Raw genomic sequence first — 19,894 nt, forward strand, 5'->3', positions numbered from 1 at the left:
TCTCTCTTTCTGCACATACACTATTGGTGTATAAAAGGCTGTATATTTCTTGGCATTAATTTTGTATCCTGCTACATTGCCAAATTCATTTATTAAGTCTATTAATTGTTTGATGGAGTCTTTAAGATTTTTTTTATGTACATTATCATGTTATCTGCGAATAAGGACAGTTTTAGTTCTTCTTTTCCAATTTGGATGCTTTTTATTTCTCCTTCTTGTCTGATCACAATGCTAGTTCTTACAGTACTATGTCAAACAGGTGTGGTGAGAGTGGGCATTCCTGCCTTGTTCCTGTTCTTAGGGAAAACGGTTTTAGTTTTTACCCATTAATTATGATGTTGGCTGTGGGTTTGTCATATATGGCTTTTATTATGTTGAGGTGTGATCCTTTTATTTCCACCTTGCTGAGAGTTTTTATCAAGAAGGGGTGTTGAATTTTGTAAGATGCCTTTTCTGCTTCAATAGATAAGACTATGTGATTTTTATCTCTCATTTATGTGATGTATCACATTTATTGAATTGTGGATATTGTATTGTACTATCCTTGATTCCCTGGAATAAATCCTACATGGCCATTGTGTATGATCTTTCTGATGTACTACTGAATATGACTTGCTAGAATTTTGTGGATGATTTTGGCATCTATGTTCATAGGGATATTGGCCTATAGTTCTCTTTCATTGTGTTGTCTTTATCTGATTTTGCTTTTAGGGTAGTGCTGGCTTCATAGAATGAGCATTGAAGTATTCCTTCCTCTTGAATTTTTTGGAATGTCTAAGGAAAATAGGTTTTAGCTCTTTCTTGAATGTTTGGTGTAACTCCTCTGGGAAACCATCTTGCCTCTGGCTTTTGTTTTTGGGGGCTTTTTGATGACTGCTTCAATTTCTGCCATAGTTATTGGCCTATTTAGATTTTTTGAATCTTCGTAAATGAGTTTTGGAGGGTTGTATTTTTCTAGTAATGTGTCCATTTGTCTAGTTGGTTAGATTAGAGTTGTTCATAGTATTTTTTTTTTTAACAATCCTTTGTATTTTTGTGGGGTCCATTGTTATTTCGCCTCTCTCATTTTTTATTTTGTTTATTTGAGTCCTCTGTCTTTGCTTCTTGGTGAGCCTTACTAGAGGTTCATCAATCTTGTTTATCCTTTCAAAGAACCAGTTCTTGGTTTCATTGATTTTTTGTATTGTTTCTTTTTTTATTTCTTCTCTCTATGTATTTTATTTCTGCTCTGATCTTTATTATTTCCTTCCTTCTGTTCACTTGGGGATTTTCTTGTTACTCTCTTTCTAATTCTTTGAGTTGTAGAGTTAGATGATTTAATACCATTTTTTTTTAAGGTAGGCCTGTAGAGCTATAAACTTCCCTCTCACTACCGCTTTCATTGTATCCCATAGATTTTGGATTGGTGTGTTTTTATTATCATTAGTTTCTAGGATGTTTTTAAGTTTTTCTTTGATCTTGGTAACCCAATCATTATTTAATAGCATGCTATTCGGCTTCCAAGTGTTTGAGTTTTTTGGATTGTTTTTATTGTAGTTTATTTTTAATTTTATGCCTTTGTGGTCTGAGAAGATACTTGGTATGATTTCAATCATTTTGAATTTGGTGGAGACTTTGCTTCTGAACCAATATGTGGTCTATTTTTTGAAAATGTCCCATGTGCACTTGAGAAGAACGTATATTGCGTGAAATTAAGGTGAAATTTTCTGAAGATGTCAATTAAGTCCCATCTGATCTAGTGAGTCACTTAGGATTGCTATTTCTTTGATGATTGTTTTGTCTAGAGGATTTATCCAGTGATGTCAGTGATGTATTAAGTTCCCCTACTGTGATTGTATTGTTGTCTATCTCTCTCTTGATAACTTCCAGGAGGTGTTTTTTTGTTTGTTTGTTTTTTGCTTTTTTTAAAAAAAATGTATTTGGGTGTTCCTTTATTGGGTGCATAGATGTTTATCAGGGTTATATACTCTTGTTGTATTTTCCCTTTAGCATTATGAAGTGGCCTTTTTTATATTTTGTTATGGCCTTCCCTTTGAGGTCTATTTTGTCAGATATAAGTATTGCTACCCCAGATTTTTTTTTGTTTTTGTTTTTGTTTCTGTTTTTTGGTGGTTTTTTCATTTCCATTTGCCAGAAAGATATTTTTCCATCCCTTTACTTTCAGTCTGTGTGAGTCTCTTATTCTGAGGTGGGTCTCTTGTAGACAGCCTATATATGGGTCGGGTTTTTGGATCCATTCAGCCACAAAATGTCTTTTGATTGTTGCATTTAGTCAGTTTATGTTTAAAGTTATTATTGAAAGGTGCTTGTTTGTAGTCATTTCTATTTTTGTGCTTGTGTTCCTTCTTACTTTTTTCTTTTTCTTTTTACAGCATTCCCGTTAGCATTTCTTCTATTTTGTCTTGTTAGTGATAAACTCTCTTAGCTTTTTTTTTTTTTGTCTGCGAAGCTCCTGATTTCCCCTTCATTTTTGATTGTTAGTCTTGCTGGATAGAGTATTCTTGGATTCAGTTCTTTGCTTTGCAACACTTTTTATACTTCTTTTAATTCCCTTCTATCTTGATGTGTTTTTGTTGAGAAATTATTTGATAATCTGATTGGGGATCCTTTGTAGCTAACTCTCTGTCTCTCTTGCAGCCTTTAAGATTCTCTCTTTGTCATTATCACTTGCCATTGTAATTAAGATGTGTCTTGGTTTGGGTCTTTTGGGATTCATCTTGCTTGGAACTCTCTGTGTTTATGTAACTTTTTCCCCCTCCATATCCAAGAAGTTCTCTGTCATTATTTCTTCAAATAGATTTTCTAATCCTTGCTGCCCTTTTTGTCCTCCTGGTACCACATTATATGTATGTTACTTTGTTTCATGTTGTCCCAAAGCTCCCTTAGGCTCTCCTCCTGCTTTTTATTTTTTTCTCCACTTGCTGTTAAGATTGAATTGTTTCTCTACCTTATCTTCAAACTCACTAATTTGGTCCTTTGCTTCTTCTAGTCTACTGTTGAAACCGTCCATGTTGTTTTTGAATGTAGCTATATCACTTTTCATTTCTTCCTGATTCTTCCATAAGTTAATGATTTTCTCATCCATCCAGTGTATGAATTGTATGACAATTACTCTGAATTTTTTTTCTGTCAAGTTGCATGCTTCAATTTCACTAATTTCCTTTCTTAATGGTGCCTCATTTTCTTTCCTCTGGGGATTGTGTCATTTCCCCATTCTGAATATCACCAGAAGGATGAAACATCAAGATTTGTGGACCTGGGCCTTGTGTAGTGGGTGCTTTGCATATCCAAATGTTACTGAACAGCTCTGACACTAAGACATGTGGTTGCCATAGGTTGGTGGGAACGAGGCTCAGTGTTACCGGTGCTCAGTGTGGCCACATGTGCACACCTAGAATCAGGGACCCTGCCTGCACCACGCTGAAACAGATCCCTCTCTCCTGTTCTGAAAATCTGAGTCCCCTAGCGCATGCCAAGTGTCAGAGTCCTTCTGTTTCTGCACCAAGAATAAAGTATCAGAGTCTCTGTTGCTTTATATGGCCTCCCTGTGTGCGCATGCACCAAGAATTGGAATCACTGGATCTTAGTGTGAATGTACTGGAGAGTCAGGAATCCCAGGTGCACACAATAAGAAATAGAGTGAAGTCACTGGTGCTCCATGATGCCTCCAGAATCAGGGTCTCAGTCAGCTTGAGGGTCTTGAGGGTCTTGGTTGCACAGTTGCACTGTGTCTGTAGGAAGTCCACCCCTGCACTGTGGAAAATAGACTTCCGTGTGTGCTTGCTCAGAATCAAAGTCAGGTGACACTGCCGCCCTGTGTGGGCTTCAGGTTTGGTCGCCCGATTGCATTGTGGGGAACAGAGTCCCAGTGTCTGCATGCTCCCAGGCTTAAAGTCGCATATCAGTGATGCGGCCTGTGCGAGTTACTATTCTGTGACTCACAGAAATCTTTGGCCAGGATGTCTGGATTCTTGGTGTCTGTGGGTCTGCAGCTATGGTCACAGGTCTCTGTCCCCAGTGCCTGCAGGGTCCTGGTTTACGTCTGAGACTAGACTGGGTGGTGCTTAGGCCAGGATACTAGTCTCAAGCAGCTCTGTTTCTTAAGATGGCATGGTCTCTGTGCCCATGCTGTCCACCCCTGAGTGTCTGAATTGGATGTGGGGCTCCGCTATCTAAGACTGCCTGGTTTGGTAGCCCCTTGGAAGACCTGCAGAATCTAACTGTCCCTAGCTCATACACACAGACACCACACACATCCACACACCCCTCTATAGCTCCCTCACTCTCTCACACTGTCTTCGTCCCTACCTTCCTGCCAGTCGCCATCTTCCTCTATATACACATTTTAACAGCTCCTCTTAGGCTTTTATATATATGATTTTAATTTTTTAAAACTTGCTGAAGTTTTTTTATGGTCCAGGATGTGCCCTGTTACATGAGCACTTGCAAAAAGTTGTATTCTGTTGTTAAATGGAGAGTTCTATGTATGGAAATTAGATCATATTGGTTGTCTTTTTCTGATTTTCTATATTATTAAGTTTCTTGCAGATCTATCAATTGCTGAGGGTGGGATGTTTAAGTCCCTAAGTATAATCCTGAATTTTTTACATTTCTACATTTAGTTATATTAGCTATTTTATGTGTTTTGAGCTTGTATTGTTTGTTGTGCAGTCATTCATCCCTTGATGACAGGAACAGATTCTCAGAAATGCCTTGTTAGGCAGTTTAATAGTTGTGCAAACATTACAGAGTGCATTTACATAAACCTTAATGGTATAACCTACTACAAACCTAGGCTAGATTGTATATACTATTGCTGCTAGGCAATAAGCATATACAGCATGTTATTATAATGAATATAGTAGGCAATAGTAGCACATTGGTTTTTGTATAACTAAATATCTCTAAACATAGAAAAGGTACAGTAAAGATACAATCCTATATAATAAAGTGGTAATATGCAAGTTGACCCTAATGGCAGAATGACCAGAACGACCTCTCCACCAGTCACTATGAGTAGCATTGACCACCTACCTCTTGGTTCCTTTCCCTGCCTGTAGGCTCCCATTGCCCAATGGCAAATGGAGAACCGGGGGTGGGGGGTGGGGTCGAGTTGGTGCCAGGCCAAGGCCCCCACCCTGCTGGTTGCCCCCACACAGAGGGGACCCGTGGTGGGGGTGGGGCCTGCAAGTGGGTGGGAACAGCCGACCTCTTGGTCCCCCCCACCCCCATCAGGCCTTGATTGCCCAATGCAATGGTGAATGAGGAACCAGAATTGGGTGGGGGTGGGGATGGGGCCAGTGAGTGGTGAGAATGGCCAACTTCTTGGTCCCTCCCCCCAGCCTTCAGGCTCTGATCACAGATGGCAAATGGGGAACCAGGGGTGGGAGTGGGGGCTGGGTCAACTGCTGGCAGCCAGGGAAGATGGCCCTGATCTTAGGCCAGGCCTAGGGACTATACCAGCGCACAAATTTTGTGCAGCAGTCCTCTAGTGCAAAAGGTAAAAATGGTAACCTGTATTGAGCACTTAACATGAATGGAGCTTGTAGGACTGAAAGTTGGTTTGGGTGAGTCAGTGAGTAAGTAGTGATTGAATGGGAAGGCCTAGTAGACTAATGTAGACTTTATAAACACTGTCCCACAAGTCCTCCCCCTGCTTCCTTTCAACAGGGTCAGAAATAAAACATCGAAGCTGTCAATGCTGCTCCATGAACAGGGATGTGGGCTGGATTGATTGGAAATATCAAGGAGAAACTGGCTGGGTAAGGCGTAGATCATTATTATAGTGACTTGTCAGGAGTGAGTGAAAGGTGGCTTGAGGATTAGTAAGAATAAGTAATCAAGATGGGCATATTAATAAACTTAAGGGATTATCATGGAAATGTAGTTTTGGCTATTCCATGTTGGAGCAATTAATCACTTTAAGGAACTTTGCAGTATTTATATTTTAAAAAGAGGGAGTTGAACATTGAGAGGTTGTAGAAATGAGGACTCAGTTTTTTACTTTGGAAATTTGTGTTTGACCATATCTGGCACAAATGATTCTCTCTGGCATTGAATTGATAGAAGAAATAAAACTTATTTATGATTTACATCATTATAACCTAAAAAATATTTCCAAAATGTAGGGACAGGCTGGCCCCACACTACCATAGAAATCAAAGTGGTAGTGGCACTGAATACTTGTTAAGATAGCTCCTGTGAACTTCTGTCCTTGCACAGGATTTCAGGTTCTCAACAAAGAACTAATATAAATGTACTCTGAAAACCATCCGGCTAGATCTGGATGGGCTGCAGTGTCCTCTAAATATGTAGTGCCTTGGGCACAGGCTCCTCTGTGATGAAACAGGTCAGTTGCTGACTGATTGGGATGTTATCTGTGCCCTCAAATCTGAGGTGCTATGAGAGGTCCATCTATTGCTAAGCCCCTCTAGATATTGCTCCCATTAGAGAAAATAAATTCCTCCTGAACCACATTCCTTTCCTTTCTTACAGGAAATATAGATCTTTTATATAATCTTACGGGAAAACCTAACGGTCCCATAAGGTCCATAGTTCACCAACATATCATTATGCAGTATATGACTATACACACATTTAGAATCACTGCATCTTCCTGGTGGATTGATCTTTTATCATTATGTAATATCCATATTTGTAGTAATTTTCCTTGCTCTGAAGTCTACTTTATCTGATATTAATATAGTCACTCTTGCTTTTTCTTTAAAAAAGGGATGTGTGTATGGTATATCTTTTTCAATCATTTTACTTTCAACTTACCTGTGTTGTTGAATCTGAAGTGAGTTTCTTACAAAGAATATATTATTGGGTCATATATTTTTTCATTCAATCTGTAAATCTTGGCCTTTTGATTATTATATTTAGAACATTACATTTAAGGTTATATACACACAGATGGTACGCAAGTTCATCATTTTATTATTCATTTAATCTGTTTTCACTGTTTTGCCTTCTATTTCTCTTTTCCTGTATTCCCATGGGTTGGTAGGACATTTTTTGCTTGATTTATTAATAATGTCTTTGAGCTTGGCCAGCATGTCTTAGTGGTTGAGCATTGACCTATGAACCAGGAGGTCAATGTTCGATTCCTGTTCAGGACACATGCCTGGGTTGTGGGCTTGATTCCCAGTAGTGGGTGTACAGGAGGCAGCAGATCAATAATTCTCATCATTGATGTTTCTAACTGTCCTTCTCCCTTCCTCTCTGAAATCAATAAAATTATTTTAAAAAGAGGTATTTCCTAATTCTAGCTATTGTAGATTGTGCTGCTACGAACATAGGGTTGCATATATCCTTTCTGATTGGTGTTTCTAGTTTCTTGGGATATATTCCTAGGAGTGGGATTACTGGATCAAAGGGGAGTTCCATTTTCAGTTTTTTGAGGAAACTCCACACTGTTCTCCACAGTGGTTGCACCAGTCTGCATTCCCACCAGCAGTGCACGAGGGTTTCTTTTTCTCCGCAACCTCGCCAACACTTGTCGTTTGGAAACAGCCTAGGTGCCCGTCAGCAGATGATTGGATCAAAAACTATGGTACAGCTACACAATGGAATACTATGCTGCCATAAAAAAGAAGGAATTCTCATCATTTGCAGCAACCTGGATAGAATTAGAGAACATCATGCTGAGTGAAATAAGCCAATCAATGAAAGAGAAGTACCACATGACCTCACTCATTTATGGATATTAAAGAACATTATAAACTGATGAACCAAAAGACAGATATAAAGACAGTAAAGCAACAAGCAGACTGTCAAATTACAGCGGGGAGGGTAGGGAGATCTGGGGGAGATAAGAGATCAACTGAAGGACTTGTATACATGCATATAAGTACAACCAATGGACACAAAACTCTGGGGAGGGAGGGTGTGTAAGGGAGGGGGGGCAAGGTTAAAATATGTACACAGATAATAATTTAATTTAAAAAAAGAAGAAAAATCATAAAACAAAAAACAAACAAAATAAATAAAAAGAGGTATTTCCTTAAAAACATGTCGTTTAGTGCATCTCTTATATGATTTTTATAGTGGTTGTTTTGGGTTTTACAATATACAGTACATACGTAACAGTCTGCTGGTAACATTTTTACCACTTGAGTGAAGTTTGGAAACTTCACTTGCATTTAGGACTCTTTACGTTCTTCCTCACATTTAAATACACATCATTGTCTTTAATATCAGATGTTATTATAATTTTTGTTTGAATCATCAAATAAGATTTATGCAACTCATGATAAAAAGGATAGTCTACTTTGTTAACTATATTTCTGTTCTTTTTATTGTTTCTATTTTATTCCTGATGTTCCTTCCTTTATCATTTCCTTTGTGTTTGAAGAACATCTTTTAGCTAGTCTTTCAGGGTAGGTCTGATAGAAACAAAATCTTTTAGTTTTTCTTTATCTGAGAATGTGTTTATTTCTCTTTCATTCCCGAAGGATTTTTTTCATCAGATATATAATGTATAGTTCACAGTCCTTTTCTTTCATAACTTAAAATAATGTTACATTTTCTACTGGCCTCCAATGTTTCAGAATAGAAATTCTGGGTCTTTTGAATTGGTGTTCTTTTATAGGTAACGTGTCATTTACTTTTGTCTGCTTTTCAATTTTTTTATCTTCAGTTTCCAAATTTTAATTATGTTTTTAAAATATATGTATTTTATTGATTTTCCACAGAGAGGAGGAGAGAGGAATAGAGTGTTAGAAACATCGATGAGAGAGAATCATCCATCAGCTGCCTCTTGCACAGCCCCCACCGGGGATGTGCCTGCAACCAATGTACATGCCCTTGACCGGAATCGAACCTGGGACCTTTCAGTTCACAGGCCAATGCTCTATCCACTGAGCCAAACCAGTTTCGGCCCAAATTTTAATTATGATGTGTCTTGGCATGAATTTCTTTTGTGTTCATTCTGATTGGAGTTGACTGAGCTTCCTATATGTTTGTCTTTTACCAAATTTTGGAAGTTTCAACCATTATTTCTTGAAATATTCTTCTATCTCTACATCATTTCATCTTTCTTTCTTGGACTGCAATGATATAAGTATTGTATCTTTTATTATTGTCCCATAGTACCTGAGGCCCTGTTTACCTTTTTTCAGTCTGTTTTCTCTGTTCAGAATAGGTGAACTCTACTGTTCTATTCTCAAGGTCACTACATCAGAGATCTGTTTGTGACGTAATGTGATTCTCGCCGTAAGTCGGAACCCGTCTACATAAACACCTACGTCACTCACATGGAGCATATACACAACAGTAATGAAGTGAAAAATAAAAATAAAAGAAAGATAATAATTCTTGATCTTTCCTTGTGGTAAATAAATAAATAAAAAACATAAAACACATATTTACATATATCAAAATGATGGAACCTTTTTTAAAAAAATAAATAAATGGGAGATGGCGACGTAACTATAAACCGATGTTAACCTGAGGACTGCCTGTAGTTCATCCTTTGTCATCTCCATTATACTATTGATTCCCTCCAGCAATCTTTTTTTACTCCGTCATTATATTTTTTATTTCTATAGTTTCTACTTGTTTTTTTGTGTTTTTTTTAATAAATTCTATTTCTATTCATAATTGATTTTTGAAGCATTTTTATGATGGCTGCTTTAAAATCTTGTCATATAATTCTAATATCAGATTCATACTAGTGTTGGCCTCAAATAATGATCTTTTCTCCTGCAGGTTGTTATTTTCTTGTTTCTTGGTATGATGAGTAATTTTTTTACTGTACCATAGATGTCTATCTATCATGTTAGGAGACTCTGGGTCCTATTTAAATCTGTATTTTAGCAGACAGCTTCATTGTTTAGGTTTGGCATGTGAGTCTTGGCCTACTTTTGTTGGTTGTGGTTCAAATGGAAGTTTGATTTTTATAGATTTTGTGGTATCATTTTGGCTTGCTTGGTTTATCTGCTTGAGGTCCCACTGTTCTCTGTTGGTGCATCTTATAAGTCAGAAAGGATTTGCTCTGACCTGCCACTGTCTCTGAGTGAAGGAGGGTCACAGTGAGATTTTCCACCAGTGTCCCCCAACACACACTGTCCTGTTTTCTCTCAGAAGGAGGAGTGTGTTGGGTCCTTGAGACTAACAAGCTTCCTGAAACTGAATGTTTGTGGTGACTTGAGTCCCATTTGTGGTTCTATCTTCCACTACCAGTGTCTTTAGGTGAAAGTGGGGACCATAGGGACAAAGAAGCTTTCTAGACCAGGCTGCCTGCTGTAGAAGGGTCTGTTTTGTGTGCACTGCCTGCCAACTTCAGTATTTCTAGATGGTCAAGGAGAGTCTCAGGCCTGGTGGCAAAGGATAGTACCACCCATGGCTACTTATTTTTACCTATGCTATACTATGATATTGTGAGAGCTTTCAGGCTGGTGAACACATGGAGATTTGGGAAGAGAGTAGAACATCCAGAGAGGGTATAGAAGCTCTGTGTTCTTTCCTAATATTTTGCCCTATTTATCTCTTCCACCTGGCTGTTCCTGAGTCATATATATATATATTAGAGGCTTGGTGCATGAAATTTGTACACAGGGGAGGGGAGGACTGTCCCTCAACCCAGCCTGCACCCTCTCCAATCTCAGACCCCTCGAGGGATGTCCAACTGCCCATTTAGGCCCAATCCCACCCACAGGGATCGGGCCTAAATGTGCAGTTGGACATCCCTCTCACAATCCAGGACTTCTGGCTCCCAACTGCTCGCCTGCCTATCTCCCTGATTGCCCCTAACCGCTTCTACCTGCCAGCCTGATCACCCCCTAACCACTCCCCTGTCAGCCTGATTGATGCCTAACTGCTCCCCTGCCAGCCTTTTACCCCTAACTGCCCTCCCCTACAGGTCTGGTCACCCCTAACTGCCCTTCCCTGAAGGCCTGGTACCCCCCAACTGCTCTCCCCTGCAGGCCTGGGTCCCTCCCAACTGCCCTTCCCTGAAGACCTGGTCGCCCCCAACGTCCCTCCTCTGCTGGCTTGGTCACCCCTAACTGCCCTCCCTTGCAGGCCTGGTCTATCCCAACTGCCCTCCCCTGCTGGCCATCTTTTGGTGGCCATCTTGAATCCACATGGGGGCAGCCAACTTTGACCACATGGGGGCAGCCATCTTGTGTATTGGAGTAATGATCAATCTGCATATTACTCTTTTATTAGGTTGGATAGAGGCCTAGTGCACAGATATGGGCCAGCTTGTTTTCCCTGAAGGATGTCCTGGATCAGGGTGGAGCTTCCCTTGGGGTGTGGGGTGACCTGGGCAAGGGGCCTGTGGTGGTTTGCAGGCTTGCCACACCCCCCAGCCACCCAATCAGAGGCCCTGGTATCTGGGATTTATTTATCTTCTACAATTGAAACTTTGTAGCCTGGAGTGGAGCCAAGCCTTCTGCTTGCTCCGTGGCAGCAGCCATTTCTGTTGGGATTTATGTATCTTCTATAATTAAAACTTTGTAGCCTTAAGTGGAGGCCTGGGCCAGCCAGGACAGAAGAAAAACTTGGCTTCCTCATTTGCCAGGGAAACCCAAGCCTCCTTCCTGCTCTCTCTAAGCTCTATCCATGTAGATAGTGTCAGAATTACGTTGAATTCTTTGAGAGCCATCTCATGTTGGAGAATTGTTGGTGTGGAAACAACCCCCCAAATCACACATTGAAATTGGGTCCAAAACCCTTTTAGTCCCAATTGATCCTATATATACTGATGTTGCTCTGCTTGCCTAATGTTGTCAGGGGGCCTCCTGTTTGATTCTGGAGAGGAATGATTCTACTTGGATTGCTGATCTCTTTTTCCAGAAACACTGGGTCTGGGTGACGTTTCTCTATTGGGTACAGGGAGGCAAAACATCCTGTTATTGAGTAGTTCTTCTAGTTCGAGGGTCCCCAAAATAGCTCAGATTCTTCTTACCACCCTTCAGAGATCTCCTTTAGTTGTCTATTGTGCCATTTCCTGGTTTTATAGTTGTGCTTAGCTGGGAGGAGAAGGGAAAAGTATCATTCTGCCCAGACCAGAAGCTTTCCATTCTCTTAAATACTATGTTCTGTACCACTTGCTGAGAATTAAGATTAAATTCACCTGCTTGCAAACATGATTTTCTTCTTTTTGCTTTTTTTTTCTTTTTGAAAATCAGAACTCCATTTGTTTTTCTCCAGACTTTTGTCCATATCTCATTATTCATAATTCTGCCTAAATAACAGTTTGGAAATTTTAGCCCAAGATCTTTCCCGTATCCTGAAACGTGATTATTCCAGGACAATTGTTTCTTTATCTTTTCTTGTATCTCTGTGATACTGTTGTAATAACCTGATTATTATTTAACAGGAAAGGAGTAAAGGAAAGACTAGATAATATACGCATACCATTTACACATCTTTGCTAATTTAGCACTCTCCAGGTCTGTTCCTCATTGATTGGCTCTTGGCTCCATTGCTTACTGTTTGCACTTGACTCCTATCTCAGGGGCAACATTCTCCTCCATTCTCCCATGTGGCCCACAGCCATTTGGGTTCCACACTATGGACTAATGTACTTTAATTAACCTGAAGCTGAACTGGACCTGGCTACAACATGAAAGGGAAGCTTGGACACTGGCCCTCCTTTTGGCTCTACTGGAATCTTAGCTATACCTTTTTCAGGATTGGATTAAGGGACATAGGACTTTGGAATGTGAGGAATGTAACTCCATGCAAATACAGTCTCCTATCACATCTTATTCTCACATGGGGGCTTCTGAGAGTGTTCATTTCAGCAGCACCCCAAGAACCTCTCTCATGGTTGCAACAGAGGAATCCGATAACATCTGTTTTCTGTTTCCTTCTAATGTTTCTTATACCCTTTCTTGTTCAGGATACATGAAAATAAAGTAGGACTTGGGTTATTTTTGTTTGTCACCTAATAATATATTTCCTCTTCTTGCTGATGGCAATTAGATATCCCCTTTTATTATCTTCAGAATATACAATATATCTTTCTAAGTCTCAGGTCATTCTGAATCTTGGCTGTTTTAGTGTTTTACAGGTTCATGTCACTCTTTTGTAGTTATCACTGGTTATATTGTTGCAGAAGACCAAAGAAAACCAAGCAATGCTTTAAAAGAAAAGGAGGGATACTTTTTATTTACTCTGGTGGACTGAGGGAATAACTTTCCAAATCTGAGTGAAGAAACATGCAGGAGGCTTCTCTTTATATCTCCCTGTGGTCTTTGTCCTGCAAATATGGATTATGCTTCAGGTTCTTTTCGCAGGCCTTGCAAGAAGACCCCCACGTGTTTGGGGTCTCCAGGCCATATCTGATGGTTTGGCCTGGCACCAGCGTTAATAACCCTTCCTTCAGGGCAATGCACTGTTCACAGTTTTATGGCCTCTATAACAGGTTCTGCAAGACCAGTATCTGGGAAGGAGGTAGTGACTTAATTATAGGTTATCAAGAATGTACACTGAGCTTGCTGGCATGGATTCAGATTCCAGCCCCCAAATATCAAGGTTACATTGGAATTATCTCTTTTTAGCCTTCTCAATATCTCCTTTGTACATCAGTAGAGTGATGTATACCAACTTGAGAGTCAGGCAGACATGTGTTTGAATCTCACCTCTATCTCTTTCTAGATGTCTGATTTTAGATTGGTTATTTAACCCCTGGCTGAGGAAATGGAAGCTCAGAAGATTAAATAAACAATCCCATAAAATGGAAATAATAATATTACTACTAATAGGAACACTTCATAGGGTTGTTATGAGGATTAATTAAATAAGATTATAAGCATTAAGCATGTAGCATAGTTCCTGACAGAGTAAGTACTCAATAAATGGTATTAATTTTTAAAATTTGATATTTTAGAAAACTTTTTACAATTATTTCTTGATACCTATCCTGTTCTCCTTTATTGTAATTTTATAGTCAGAATTTTATTTTTGAGAGCCTTCCAGTCAGCTTATGTAAATTACGGTTCTCAGGGAATGAGATTGTATATATTTTAAACTGCAATTTCATATAATTTCATTGTGACTGGCATTCTTGTTTTGCTTTATTTAAGAGACTTTACTTCTTGGGAGCAATTTAAAGTCTTTTTTATTGTTTAAAGTATTATATGTAATAGTACATATATCTCCTTTTTCCCCCATTGACCTTCCCCCTGCCTCCCCTAGCCCCTGTCCCATGCCCTCATCCCACTCCTCCCAGCATCTTGTGTCCATTAGTGTGTTTATATGCATGCATACAAGTCCTTTGGTTGATCTCTTCCCCCCATCTCCAACACTCCCATGCCTTACAGCTGTAATGTGACTGGCATTCTTATGCTAGTGTTTGTGATGGCCCTCTCACTGAGTAGTGAATGCAAATGTTTCACAGTTCTGTCTCCATGCAATTGATGTGTAGGTGTTAAATTAGCCTTTCTGGTTAACCATCCATAAATATTTCAAAATGTGGTACTCAGCTTGCTTCTACATGCTACAAAAATTCTAGCTTGTTAGACATTTCACATTATTATATGTCCAACCTATATTTCTTGCTGTGTTGTAAATTAAGTTCATGGTTTATAGAATATCAACATATTTTTCTGGTGAAAAATGCAGTTTATTAGGCACTTGATTTGAACTTTTTGAACAAGAATCCTATCTAATTTAATGTTTTGTACAGTGCCCAAACCATTGTCATTCAGATGTTTATCACTAATGATTGTACCTAAAATGATGTAGCAATTGTATGAAAGTCAGCAAATTGACATCATTATGAATGTGTTCTAACTAATCTGTTTCTTCCAGTGTATTTTCCTCTGAGTTAGAGTTGGTAATCTTTTTAATCTTGGTGAATTCTTTAGGTTTCATGTTTGATACCTATAATTCTGGAACTCACAAAACTATCTTAATTAGAGGCATGTTGGAATGTGTTTGAAATTTTCTGCTGTAGTTCAGTTAGTTCTGGGCAGTGTTATGTAATCTTAAGGATGTGAGTTTTCTTCAGGGATTCAACCTTTCCTCCTTCCCTCCACCTATTTTTTTTTCTTAGCTCTTCACCTCCTCCCCTGGGGAGAATAAGAATCTTAATTGTTGTTATTCTTTTGGAGATGTTTGGAACTAAGGTCTTGCTAACTCTAACCTCTTGAATGTTTTAGATTATTTTTGAGGGCCAACACTGGCATTAATGAACAATTTCTAACTTGAGTAATTTGGATTCCATTATCAGGAATATAATTGAAATGGCACAAGATCTAGTATTTCTTTTTTTTTGTATCATGAAATGGTGGTGTGCAGTGGCTAGGTAGGTACTGTACTTTCTCAATGATGTTTCACTGATAAATTAATTTCCAGATGTGGCTTATTTATATGCTTATAGAATGGTCTTAAGTCCTTTGCCAGAATAAGGGACTGATTTGTGGTGGTTGGGGATGGGATTTGTTCAATTACATAACTATAATTTGCCAGAGAAAAGTAGATTTAAGGGACTGAGCTCTTGGGCCTTAATTGCAGATGACTCCTCTCTAGGCTTTCGTAGCCCACTGCTCTCTCCTTGTCTCTTCCTTTAGCTCAATCCATGACTTCGCTTTTCTTAGGGAAACATATTCTGGCTTCTTCTTTGTGAAGGAGCCTCTTGCTTAGACTGTTTGACATTGTACCATATGTCTGGAATAATATCCTCTCCTTTGCCGGCCAAAGCCTTACTCTGCTGTCAGATTGAGAGAGCTAGAAATCTCATTTCCTTCATTAAACTCTGCTGACCTGAGTGTCACAGAAGTGATAGCTCCATGAGGCATAGATCATGTAAACACTTTTTCTTATCAGTTTATATAGATGTTCAATGTGTTTATACTGCTTTCTTGGTTTCTTTGTGGGATAGTTATGTATTGTTTGCCATTTTATATTTTAAATCCACAAAAGGGAGAAATCCTATCAGTCTTATTGGATATTTAGTCTCACAAGTAAGTAGGCATTTCATACATTTCTCTTTGATGGCAATGTCATTGAGGGCAAACATGGACAAAAAGCTTCCGAATAATTAGAACTTTTCTGCTGCTGTTGAACTTTATAATATATAGCTGAGTTTATAAGCTTAGGAAATGAGACTCAAGTAATTTTAATTCTTGACCACACAATATCTACTACAGAATTTTAGAAGTTTCATTTCTTTCCCCTATAAACCAGTCAGGTGAACCAATTATTTTACTTCATTGCTTTGTAATCTTACTACATTGCTTTGTAAATATCATAATGCTGCCTTTGAATTTACACACCATTGGCTCAAGAAGTCTTACATTTCTGTTGTTAAATTCTCCGTGAATCTGACTGAACATGTAGTAGACTTCTACCCCTGAGAATATCATTGTCCATTCATTACATGATCAATAACTTTTAGGACAGAGACAGAACCCTCTTCAATCAGAACTTTGTTTGCATTTTCTTCTTTATGTCCTAGCATACTCTATCACTCATCTAGCTCCAGCAGTACCAATTAATAATAATTTTCCATGGTTACTGCCATATATTTACTCACATAATATTATATCCTCTTGTAGTTCTTTTCTTCTATTTCTCCAACTTCTCATTTATCTGGCATATTCTTATTGATTTAACCTCAAATGTCTTCTATCATGTGGTTACTTTTTAAAAATTTCTTTTTCTATCCTCACCTGAGAATATATTTTTATTGATTTGAGAGGGAAGAAGGCAGAGGGAGAGAGAGAGGGAGGGAGTAAGGGAAGGAGAGAGAGAGAGAGAGAGAGAGAGAGAGAGAGAGAGAGAGAGAGAGAGAGAGAGAGAGAGGGAGGGAGGGAGGGAGGGAGGGAGAGAGAGAGAGAGAGAGAGAGAGAGAGAGAGAGAGGTGTGTGAGAGAAACAATTATCAGTTGCCTCCTGTACACACCCCAACTAGGGATGGAACCCAGAATCTGGGTATGTTTGCTGACAGTGTATTGGACTTGTAAGCTTTCCACATATAGACAACACTCCAACCAACTTATCCACACCGACCAGGACCCAATGATCAGTTTTTGACCCCTGCACCAGACAGTTAGTTAGTTCCATTTCTTCCATAGCACATTTTCTACACACCTTTAGTTTTAAACACATCAGCATTGTATTTTCACCATTTGTGTTTGTGGTCCTACCCCCAACAATTCCATTGTGAGTTTGTTTTTAAAAATATATATATTTTATTGATTTTTTACAGAGAGGTATAGAGAGCTAGAAACATTAATGAGAGAGAAACATCGACCAGTTGCCTCCTGCACACCCTGGGAATGTGCCCACAGCCAATGTACATGCCCTTGACCGGAATTGAACCTGGGACCTTTCAGTCGACAGACTGACGCTCTATCCACTGAGCCAATCCGGTTTTGGCAACTGTGAGTTTCTTTATAATGGGGGCTTTTTGTTTCTTAGTATTATAGAGTTATTGACACATACTATGTGCTCAATACATGCTGAAACGAATGAATGAATTAATTAATTGATTAATTAATGAACCAACGACTGGCATATCAATGGAATTAGAAACCATGACTGTGGGGGCTTATGCTTCTGGGTTTGACATATTAACTTATATTATAATTATCCTCAAGAATAACTAAAAGAGCTAAATAGAATGACAAAATACTTGTTTGAAAGCACCAGAGAGCAACCACAACAACTAGGAGTCAAAATCCTAGAGAGGTAGTCATGTTTTGAGGTGAGCCTGACATTCAGTACTACATTTCTTTTCAAGGCATTTTCCAATGCAACTGCTATGGGTAGAGAGTCTAAAAAGCCAAAATGAAAATAGTAAGTAAGAGACAAATTGAACAGAGATTTCAGCAGTCTGATAGGGCTTTAGAGACAAAAGTTAGAGTTAAGGAATCCCATTATAATCAGGATTTCAGAGCACAAGATACAAAAAAAAAAAAAAAGGAAAAAACGATGAATTTAGTCTAGTATTTTATGCTATATTTCCCCTTGCATGATTTGCTGATTTGTAAGTGGTATAAGTAAAGAGGTTGAGCAGTTAAACAGGAAGTGGCAGGTATAAAACTGAGTAGCTAAGCAATAGCTTTCTGCAATTTCACAATGCTAGAGACAGAAATTGGAATTTAGCCTGCCAAAAAGGAGGGACCCTGGTAATTACCTCAGGTTTTCAGTTGGGATCCCCAAAGGGCTAAATTCTAAGAGTAATGATGAACTAGAAAAATACCATTCCTCATAAAGACTAAAACACAGCTTTGAATCAGCTCAATCTCAGGTAGAATTAAAGTGATCTGTCCTTCATCACCTGGCAGAAGCAAAAGTAAATCTTCTCTGAGGGAAGATAATATCATACAGAGCTCCTCTGACTTTTAATATGTAGTATCTGGCATTTAATCAAAAGTTACTAGGCTTACAAGTATGAGTTTTCTAGGGCTAACATAACAAAAGTATCATAGACTTTGTAGCTTAAACAACCAAAATTTATGGTTTTTGATGCTACAAGTAAAAAATAAATGTATTGACAAGGTCTGTTGCTTTCTGAATGCTATAAGGGAAGGACCTGTCTCAGGTCTCTCTCCTTGGCTTGTAGACATGTTTTCTCTATGTCTCTTCACATTGTCTTTCCTCTGTGTATATTTCTTTGTCTAAACGCATCCCTTTTTATTAGGATACCAGTTATACTGGATTAGATCCCACCCTAATTAACTCAGTTTAACTTGATTACTTCTGTATTATCTTATATTTCCAAATAAGATAATATTCTGAGATAATAGGGGTTAGGACTTCAACATATGAATTGGGGGGGGGGGACGACACAGTTCAACCAATAATACTAAGTCATAGGACTACAAGAAAAAAAACAGGCAATAGAAGGGCCTTGACACGTGGTTGAGACATTAGATTTAAGAAACTCAGCCTAACGGTGATTATTATAGAGAATTTCAGCAGAGAACTAGATTTTATTAATACATGAAAGAAAGGAAATTCTGGAACTGAACATTGTAACAACTAAAATAAAAAAATTGAATAGTTGAGTTGAACAGCAGATTAGATATAGTTCAAGAGAACATTGGTCAAGTGAAAGATAATTCAATAGAAAATATTCTATTCAGAGTGAAGGACCCAGGGGAGAAAAAAGAGACAAAAACAAATACAACCATGTCAATAATTTATTGGCTTCATTTATTTTAACTGCTAGAAAACCATGAAAAAAAAAATCCATAAACTTAGCCTCTGTAGTGAACAATATATTTACAGTCATACAGACCCAGATTAGAACCCCAGCTCTGTCTCTTAGTCTCTTACTGACTATGTGATATTAGATTAGTGATTCCCTGAAATGTAGTTCCTTGTGTCTAAAAAGAGGACATAATACCTATCTAACAGGGTTGTTGTGGGAATGAAATGAGATAATACATGTGAAAATGCTTTATGTATTGCAGATCCACACACATTATAGCATTTGTTCTTTATTATATAGAACATATAGTAACTTGGGATATATCTACTATTATGATCAGAGATCTACAGATACATATTTATTTCTCTTCTAGAGTCAATATCTGCCTTAAAAACACTTCAAACTAAAAGCGTGTTCTATCTGTTGCTGTATGTACTTGCTGGCAAGAGGGGTGTTTGCTGTGCTGTGTATTATCCTGTCAGGTCTCATTTTACCATATTTGTTAAAAGTTAAATCTGCTTTGTTAAGATTACTGAGATACCCTGTTCCCCCCCATTCCTAAACCATTTCATAGAAATATATCTTGTTTAGGTACATTAATAAATCTTTTGTTTCACCTGTCAATTTACATTTTTGTTGTATTATTATTTTTAACCCCATAATTCCTATGTGTCAACTCATTTAATAAACATTTGTCAATAGACTACGTGCCCAGCATTGCATTGTCTGCTCATGATGAAGAATGAGTAATAGAGCTAGTGGGGAAGTTTGATAGCTA

At 38.4% G+C, this 19,894-nt stretch overlaps 1 protein-coding gene across 9 annotated transcripts in view; it reads left to right on the forward strand.

Moving 5' to 3' along the window:
- Window positions 1–19,894, forward strand: part of EDA (ectodysplasin A) — a 484,681-nt gene that overhangs the window by 170,978 nt on the left and 293,809 nt on the right. Inside the window, exon 2 of one of the 9 annotated variants that reach the window (XM_045571932.1) lies at window positions 5,671–5,860. The exons of the other annotated variants lie outside the window; for them this stretch is intronic. Coding sequence (XP_045427888.1) covers window positions 5,671–5,682 — 12 coding nt within the window. The 3' untranslated portion in view covers window positions 5,683–5,860. Of the gene's footprint in view, window positions 1–5,670; window positions 5,861–19,894 lie in introns of those variants that run through there. 9 annotated transcript variants of the gene reach the window in all.

The sequence above is a fragment of the Pipistrellus kuhlii genome, unplaced genomic scaffold (genome assembly GCF_014108245.1).
Source record: "Pipistrellus kuhlii isolate mPipKuh1 unplaced genomic scaffold, mPipKuh1.p scaffold_m20_p_40, whole genome shotgun sequence".
In the NCBI taxonomy this organism is placed as follows: domain Eukaryota; kingdom Metazoa; phylum Chordata; class Mammalia; order Chiroptera; family Vespertilionidae; genus Pipistrellus; species Pipistrellus kuhlii.